The sequence below is a fragment of the Cyanistes caeruleus genome, chromosome 10 (assembly GCF_971803275.1).
Source record: "Cyanistes caeruleus chromosome 10, bCyaCae1.hap1.1, whole genome shotgun sequence".
Taxonomy (NCBI): Eukaryota; Metazoa; Chordata; class Aves; order Passeriformes; family Paridae; genus Cyanistes; species Cyanistes caeruleus.
Window position 1 is genome coordinate 377,737 of NC_141710.1, and position 9,013 is coordinate 386,749.

The 9,013-nt window shown below is 46.3% G+C and overlaps 2 protein-coding genes and 1 long non-coding RNA gene across 3 annotated transcripts in view; 1 reads left to right on the forward strand and 2 right to left on the reverse strand.

Moving 5' to 3' along the window:
• Nucleotides 1-589, reverse strand: part of WDR33 (WD repeat domain 33) — a 68,994-nt gene extending 68,405 nt beyond the window's left edge. The window contains exon 1 of the mRNA XM_086843325.1: nt 313-589. The gene's annotated coding sequence lies outside the window, so the exon portion shown is untranslated. The remainder of the gene's footprint in view (nt 1-312) is intronic.
• Nucleotides 590-1,703: 1,114 nt separating this feature from the next.
• POLR2D (RNA polymerase II subunit D) lies at nt 1,704-7,619 on the reverse strand. Its single transcript, XM_023933602.2, has 4 exons — nt 6,562-7,619; nt 4,896-5,076; nt 4,052-4,147; nt 1,704-2,972 (listed from the first exon to the last, which is right to left on the reverse strand). Exons 1-4 carry the CDS (start codon nt 6,665-6,667, stop codon nt 2,894-2,896), a joined length of 462 nt encoding a protein of 153 aa, XP_023789370.1. The 5' UTR covers nt 6,668-7,619; the 3' UTR covers nt 1,704-2,893.
• On the forward strand, nt 6,694-8,722 carry LOC147651171 (uncharacterized). Its single transcript, XR_015274289.1, has 2 exons — nt 6,694-6,903; nt 7,606-8,722. It is a non-coding gene; the product is annotated as an uncharacterized LOC147651171 (long non-coding RNA).
• Nucleotides 8,723-9,013: the final 291 nt, after the last annotated feature.

Consider the following 9,013-nt stretch of genomic DNA (forward strand, 5'->3'; position numbering starts at 1 on the left):
AGAAGTAGAGAAAGCCGAGATTGAGAGACTCGGGCGAAGCCATCAACAGACACCTGTGAAGTAAAGAGAACAGGGGCCCTGCTCTCCGCTTCCTGGCCCGGCCCTAGAGCACACCCCACCACGGGACCCGGCCGCGACGCTGGGCCCTAGCTCGGCTCTCGCCGCTCCCCAGGGGCGGCGACCCGCTGTTCTCGTCGGCGGCCCCCGCCCTGCCCCGGCCACACCGCTCCAGGGCCGCGGCCTAAAGATGGCGGAGGCGGCCAGGCTTCCCTGGCTGCTCACCCGCCCCGCCCAACACTGAGCCGCACTCACCGCCCAGCCAGCCTCTCGTATCAGGACTCCGCGCCCCACCAACACCTCGCTGCCCGTCTCGTCCTCCTGGCCCCGGCAGGTTCCGCCGCCGCCGCCGCCTCACGAACCACGGCCACCCGCCATCTTCCCTCCGCCTCCCCCGCCAGCAGCGCACGCGCCCCACGCCGGTGCGCACGCGCACTACGTCAGGGCACGAGGGCGGAGGCGCCTCGCCTGAAGGGCCGCGGCGGCAACGCGCGTGCGCCCTTGCGGTGGGGCGGGGCGCGCGCCGCTTCCGCGAACCAGCCCGGCCGGCGCACAAATTACAGTGCGGAGGCGCGCTGAGTTGCGCGCATGCGCAGAAGTCCCGGCCGAGGGCCGTCCCGCGTGTGGAGGGGGCGCTGGGGGTTCCTCAGAGCCGCCGCGCCGGGACCCACGGGCCGGGACCCGCGTCCGGACACTCGCGGAAGCCCCGGGCTGGCCGGCTCTAGATTGCCAGAAGGGGCACTGCCGGCGGCCAGAGCGATAACTGCTTCCGGGCACAGCCGTGTTCTTCGCTGCTTCGTGTTCTCACGTTCACCGAACGCCCTGGCGCTACAACACAGTCCGCCTTGTGTGGCCCCCAGAAATACCTTCCGAGCGGGCCGCCCAGGGAGCTGGTGGAGTGACCGTCTCTGGAGGTTTAAGGAAAGACTGGAGGTGGCAATCAGTGTCGTGGTCTAGTTAACACGGTGGTGTTTGCTCAGAGGTTGAACTCGATTTTCCAAACCTAATTGATTCCGTCATTCTGTTCTCCTCTGTCCCCGTTGCCGGGCTTCAAAACACAAGCAAAACCTACCAGTCTCAAGGCTCATAATAATCTATTTGTGTCGGATAGTGGAAACTCCCGAGATAATTTACAGATCACTAGGTCCATTACACTTCTCCTTGGTAGTCCCAAGAGTCCATAAGATTACAAAGGCATCATCAAATAGTAATGTGGGAGTGTAGATGAAGAGGTGCAGAATGGCTTTTTCCTCTAATTAGTTGTGATTAAGACCTAAGAGTTTGTGTGTTTCAATGAAAATGTCTTAATGTCTTAAATGTCTGTTCAAATGCTTGTACAGAAACATTTTACGGAGCAAACCTGGTTCAGGAGAAGCAGCTACTGGGAAGCATATGCTGTATCAAAAGGAGACACATTTACAAAATAAAGATTTGCTGCCTTGGTTTTTCTTCTTTAGCTATAATTATTCTGACCCTGTTAAAGCTCCTGTGGTCGGTTACAGATGCATGTGTGGTTTATAGGCTTGCAGGAGGCACTGCCACCCAGCTCATACACAAATCTATTTGAGGTAATGTGCTCCAGGTGAGGTGAGCCCAAATAGTTGTCACACACCAGTACAGACTCTCAGCACAGCAGCAACATCACATTTCCAGTAACACCTAAAAAAATATTTTATTTCTCTCCTTTTTGCAAGGTCAGTGAGACTATTGCTGATCATCAAAAATAGTGTCTTAACACATTTATCTGCCTCTTTGTCCCAAAGTTCTTTCACGCAAAACTTTTCTTCTTCCAGGCATGGTGGTAAAATTATAAGACTTGAAAGGGCTGGTTTAAAAAATTTATCCTAAACAAAAGAATATTCCTTTCAACTAAAAGCTAACAATTTGTCAATCTCCCAGCAGCTGAGCTCTGATAACACTGGGTGCGCAGTTCCCACAGGCTGCACCAGGAGCCAGCCCTTCACTGTGTCACATTATTTATGGTTTGGTTTCATCTCAGAATTAGGAAAATTTGCAACCTTGTTAAGGAGTCCATCCCTCCAGGGGTGGATACCTGGTTGTGTTAACATCAAAATTACTTATTTTTTTTCTTTCTATAGCAGGATACAGATTGGGTGCCTGCAATCACTTAGCACAGAACAGGGGAGCAGAGAGGGAAATGCTGCCCCAATGCTTTCTCACTGTGATCACAGGAACACCTGTGATCTGTCCTAAGCAGTACTTGGAGTCCCCAGATCTCCAGGATCTATTTATTAAAAAGGTCCTCATTAACAAAATCATAATACATACCTAATGTTTATAAAATACACAACTTTATATCTTTTAATTTACACTAAACAATAATAGAAAAATATTGCAGCTGTAAAAATTCACTGTTCCGATCAAACAATAATACAATCAAACAAAAAACACCACAGAAATTGATGCTGCCCATCACTGAACCTTTTGAGAACCAAGAACAAGTTTCCACATCCTTTAGAACATCCTGAAAAACACAAAATAACATCTATATTTCATAACATCTATATAATCCAAAAACGTTGAACATTTACAAACTGGGGAGAGGGGTTAGGGAAGAAACAAATACTTGAGCCACTGGGAAAAGGCCTTTCAGGTTCTTTTCTCTCACAATACAGGGCCGGCCAACATACACATGGGACAAACCAAAAGGACAATGCTGATCTCCAGTCTGAATGCACCTGTGGTAATACATCACTGGAGTACCCTGCATCCACAACTACCCTCGCTCAGCCAGGAGCTGGACTGATCCAGAGGGCTGAGAAACAGCCCAAATCCTCAGGTTTTTCTGCTCAGATAAAGGAGCTGAGGGTTAACCTTAATACTGGAAGCTGCGCTTAGTTTGAATGTCATCGAGAATCTGTTGTAATTCTTCATCTTCAAACCGGCCCTCCAGGCTGCAAGGTAAGAGCAATAAGGAAACATTAAAGGTTTCAGAAATAATCTCTCCCCATTGATTCTTTTCAGTTTTAACTCTCTCCTGTCAGTCTCAACACACCATCACCCACCAGTGTAACCACCTCTAACATCACTGTACAAAGAGTGCTCTAATCCCTAGAGAGTGCTTCTTCTCTACATGACAAAACTCCATTCTTCCCAGAACCTTCTGCTGAGTAACTTCAAAAGGTCTTTTCAAAAAAGGCAAAGCAGGTGTAAGTAGACCTCTAAATGAAGTCCATGAAGCTGCATGCTCATAAGCCAGTCCATTCTTGCTATGAAATCTTAACATAAAATCATGGAATGGTTTGGGTTGGAAGGGACCTTGAAGATCATCTCATTCCAACCCCCTGCCATGGATAGGGACACTTTGCACTATCCCAGGTTGCTCAGAGCCCCACCCAGCCTGGCCTGGAACACTCCAGGGATGGGGCAGCCACAGGTTCTCTGGGCAACATGTGCCAGGACCTCAACTCCCTCACAGGGAAGAATTTCTCCCTAGTATCTAATCTAAATCTACTCTCAGTTTGAAGTCATTCCCTCGTCCTGTCACTATTCTTGTAAAAAGTCTCTTTCCATCTTTCTTGTAGGCTCTTTCCAGGTACTGGGAGCCCACAAATAGGTTATCCCAAAGCCTTCTCTTTTATATAAGGACAAATAAGGAAGAAACTGTAATTCAGATGAATGTTTCATTCCCTCCTCTATCTCAGGCCATGAGACAGGAAGAAGATACTGCTCCCCCCTACATTATCCACAAAACAGTTCATTTGCTTCAATGGAAAAAAACTCCGAAGAACATAAACGCAGCCAGCTAACAACCCCAATTTAGGAGGTGTACACTTCATCCAGTAAAAGCTCCCACAAACACATTAGGGATGTGTACAAAGTGTGTTGCTGTCAGATCAGTGGGCAGCGGAAAAAAGACCAAGACCAAATGTTCTTCTACCAAGGGAGTTGGATTGAATAGAGGCTACCAGGGCACAGCTGCTTTAGATGACAGGGAACTATACAGCAGTCTGTACAATATGTAAGTGCTTACCTAGGAATCAGAGCTTTTGCTTCCTCAGCTGTCTCAGGACACAAGTTAGCCAAACATGCCAATTCAAACTTATGGAGCTTCTTCTGGAGGAGTAAGCTGTAAGGGAAGACAACAATTTGATGAAGTTACGAGACAGAAATAGAAAGGGGCTTAAACTGAAGCGAATGTTTGTGGTGGCTAACAGCTGGTCTGAAGGGCCTCAGAGTTATACATAATCCCAACTGAAAACTTAAATAAATCTTAAAACTGAAATATAACTAATTATATAAGTACCTCAGTTACATAACTCATATGGACAGCTGAGGACACAGGCAGCTATGGGCAGGTTGGCTGGGTGGCAACTGGTTCAACCAATCAGGATTAACCATGCAGACCCTCAAATCTATACAAGGAGAGCATCACTCAATAAAAGTCAGCTCTTGCTCATGACCCTCAGTGTGTTTTGTCTCCAACATCAGTGACAAATGTTTTTGCACACTGCTTTTGGCACTGAAGTATTTTTTTTCAGGAGAAAAGACTCATTATATAAATGCATAGAGGGAAAAACAAAATCCTATCTGCTAACTCCAATTCCCCTGAATTATTCTGCAAAGTCTAGAAAATCCTCTCATTTAATGCAGTCAGCTGTCAATGAACTACTGAAAACAAAGCAGTTCAGAAGGCTTGACCTGGACAAAGTATAACCCTTCATCAAGAACTTCTTGCCTCATTAGGAAGACAAAAGACTCAGAACTAAAGAACAAGTCATGCAACACCACTAAAATGTGCTTTCATAAAGCAGGACCAATATTAGGGATCCAATTCTCTAATACAGTGTTTGGTACACCCTGGCTTTCCCACTCACCTGCGCACGCTGGCAATGGTTTCACGATTTTTGAAGCGGCTGAAGCGTGCTGTGTAGTTCAAGGTTTTCATGAAGACTTCTGACAGCTCCTGCTCATCCTCCGCGCTCTCGTTCTGCTGCTTGCGATGCTCGAGCAGCATGTGCACCTCAGAGTTCAGGAGAGTTTCCGCAGTTTCAAATTCTGCAGCCAAGTGAGAGAATGTCAGCATGAAAAAAGGTGGAACGTGTTTGAAAAGGGGGAATTGCACAGGTTTTGTATGTAATTTAGCTCTGGGTAATAAAGAGGTGAAAATGTGGCAGTTGTGTGAGCCCTTTCACCAATGACTAGACAGCATTTCATGCTTAAAATGCTGATAAAAATTACACTTCAAGGGATAGTCCAAGGTGTTAGTCTTTTTGACCATATATTTTACACTTGTAGCCCTAACATTCAGATTTTTTCATATGCGTGCAGTATGTTTTCTTCACCCAATTTTGGCAGAAGTAATGCATGACTTGATACAGAAAAAAATATTCAGAACTGTAAAACTCTACAAAAATCAGAATTGATGCCACGGTCTTCAGAAGTCTCTGAACTCATGAAATAAATATGAATGCCATTGAATGTTTTAAAAAAGCTTCATTTACTTAAAAAGTTAATTTACCTACTGAAATTTTATTATCAGAAAAGAAAATAATTTTAACTATCTTAAAAATCCCCCCCTTTAACCACCTTTGAATTTATTCATTATCACCATAACCACTCTATGTATTCCAATAACAAGAATATCTTTCAACATCAGCAGTTTGAGCTGTTCAAAGCAACAGGGTCAGAGGCTGCATCCCAGAGTGCCTGACAGCACTGTTTTATACAGATACAGGGTCTAGCAACTTTTGTTATTTTGTATCGAGCATTAAGTCAGCTTGGGCTAAACATGAGATTTTAGCATAAAAAAGCACGGAAAACAGACTTTCAGAACTTACCTATTTTTCATAACTCAACAATGTAGCACTGCAGCAGTGTCCATTCCAAACACCCCCCCCTTTTTCTTTTCGGGGTGTAAACACATTTCTAGAATTTATACTGAATTAATTTTTGTGAAAAATACACAGATAGTAAACGTCCAGCAGTATTCACAGAGTTCCAGAAGGGCTTAGATTGGAAGGGACCTCTAAGCCCAGTCCCACCCCTGCCATGTGCAGGGACACCTTCCACTATCCCAGGTTGCTCCAAGCCCTGTCCAGCCTGGCTTTGAACACTTCCAGGGATGGGGCAGCCACAGCTTCTTTGGGCATCTGTGCCAGGGCCTCACCACCCTCATAGGGAACAACTCCTGTGTCAAAACACACCACTGAAAAAAGCTCATATCAGAAACTAATAACCTTTTCACTATAACCTAACAGGTCTTTTTTGGGTTCTTTTTTAAAAATACCGTACACACACGTAGCGGCCCACCTAAGAATCTCCATATCCTAGCAATCACGAGATACTTAAATATATACAAATCATTTATTCTCCTGATTTTTATCAGTCAGGACTTAGCAGCTGCTGGAGGCGCTGAGGCGTTGAGCAGCGCTCCGGTCCATGGAGCGGCTCGGCCAAGCTCGTACCCTCACAGGCGGCCGCTGCCGGCCGCCGGCCCCCAACCACCACCCGACCCCCGCCCCTTGCCGACCCCGCTCGCACCTTTGGGGAAGACAAGCTGCGAGGCGTCCTCCTCCACATCTGCCGCCCGCGGGTCGCTGCCGCCCGCCGCCATCACCGGAAAGGCGCGGCGGAAAGGGCGGCCCATCCTCACAGCCGGGCGGGCGGTTCTCTGGGCGGGGGCGGCTCTGCCCGGCTGAGGGCTCCGGACTCTGCCCGTGTGATGGGCTAGAGTGGCTCTGCCCGGCTGAGGGCTCCGGACTCTGCCCGTGTGAGTGGCGGGAATGGCTCTGCCCGGCTGAGGGCTCTGCCCGTGTGAGGGGCGGAAACGGCTCTGCCCGGCTGAGGGCTCAGGACTCTACCCGTGTGAGGGCTCTACCCCGGGTGAGGGTTGAGGGCGCGGCTGCTTCCCCTCTCTGAGGGCGGGGGCCGGTTCTACCGTGGGCTCTGCTGAGGGTGAAAGGGCGCGGTTGCCGGTGTAGGGCACTGAGGGGAGACGGCAGGAGCCGGGAGGCTGAGTGCTCTCCCAACAAAACAGCCTTCAGAGGTTTGTTTAAGCTCGCTTAGTAATTAGCTTCTTTTAGAGAAGGAAAGCAGTGGATGCTGAATGTTGTGCGTATGAACAGAGGGCAAATAGCTGCGACAGACCAAGACTTTTTGCAAGTCTCTAACAGGAGGGTATAGCCGGGTAGGGATCAGCCTCTTCTCACAGGACGAGAGTAAACGGTATTAAGATGCGGCAGAGGAGGCTTAGATTGAATATCACGAAGAATTTCTTCACAGAAGGAGTGATTACACATTGGAGTGTGCTGCCCAGGGAGGTGGTGGAGTCATTGTCCCTGGAGGTATTTAAGGAAAGATTGGAGGTGGCACTTAGTGCCATGGTCTGGTTGACATGGTGGTTTTCACTCAAAGATTGGACTCGATGATCTCAGAGGGTTTTTCCAACATAATCAATTCTGTGATCACGAACCCAAAGTCTTGCATGGCACAAACCAGGGCCCGAGAGCAGGAGTGTGGGAACGCTGAGGGAAACAGTACTCGTCCTTCACATGAGCAAACTCTTCTTCTGCTCTCTCCTTTAAGAAATAGCCAAAGAGCTTAAAATTGTGTTGGTGCCTCTCACCAGACTTCACAGCAGCATCTGTCTACCTAGGAGCACCTGAGGGCGCTGAGGCATCAGTTGCATCTTCACACCAGTGGATCAGGCTGCTACAACCAACCCCATTTCACTACTGGAACATCTTCCAGCTGGACAGCAAACCCCAGCCTCAGGAAAACTGTGACTGTGCCAGAATTTCCGCCTATCTCACTGTGATTAATAGACCTCAGACTGCAAGGAGCGAGTATTGACATCATAAATAACACAATTCATAAGGAAGGTTAATTTTCAGACTATCCAGAAGCAATCTACAGACCCCTAAAAGTCATAGGCAGGCTGAAAATGAAGATAGTTCTCCCAACACTGCCAGCAAAATAACTTACAAAGCAGTGTTTTCCTTAGAGAGCTCACACGTAAGTGCCTAACCAGCCTAAGACTCTTAAAGTAATCATCTTATCAGCCCTTACTACTTATTACTATGTCATCCTGTGCCCTTAAAGAAAGACAAAAATAGACTGTTGAAGGATTTATGATGAAGCCACTCCTGTTCTCATAAACTTGTATCTGGGCCTAGGTGAATGATTTTCTGCATGCTGGGAAAAGGAAAGAATTAATAATAAATTAGAAGAATATGAGGAGACCAAATAATAGATTTTTTTATCTGGATAATGAGCATAGCAGAGAAACTGATTGGAAAGTAATTTGCTAAGTGATACAAGCAGAAAGACATTCAGGAAGATGGAATGGAAATATCTCGGGGAACATCTGGCAAATTAAAGAATTCCAGTTAGGTTTACAAGAAAACAAGGAAATCCATGCCAGATTGAGGAAAGAAGCATTTAAAATCGCTTGGAATCCTGATGGCTTCTCAAATAACCCGTCAGCTCAGAACATTGTGATTCTCAGAGCAGCAGGTAGCTCACAGTAGTTTAAGTTATTAATTTCCCTTTTTGTTTTCCCCCAAGGATCCATTCTACTTAAGTATACAAAACCAAGATTTTACAGGTACAGTTAAAGAGGCTATCATGAAAGATTAAGTTTATTATCCCTGATGTGTTTGTTAAGGTCTTGGGAACAAAATAAAAATGTTTCTGAATGGAAGCTGTTTTCCTCCATTTTATTTTTATTTTTTTTTAAGAATTTAAAAAATAAGCTTATAAACCCCATAGTAAATATTTTTCAGCTGCTGCAACAAACCAAATGTGGTAGAGTACCTTTTGTTATTTTTAAAATGCACTGGCATCTTCCTCACTAATAATGACTATTTTGGCATTTATTAACAAAATTTGCATAGAAAAGTAAGCTAAAAGAACTTTCAAGAAGCTTTGCTGGTAACATCCTAAAATAAACCTCTTGAAAAAAAAGAATACTTGGCCAAATGTAAATTTTCAT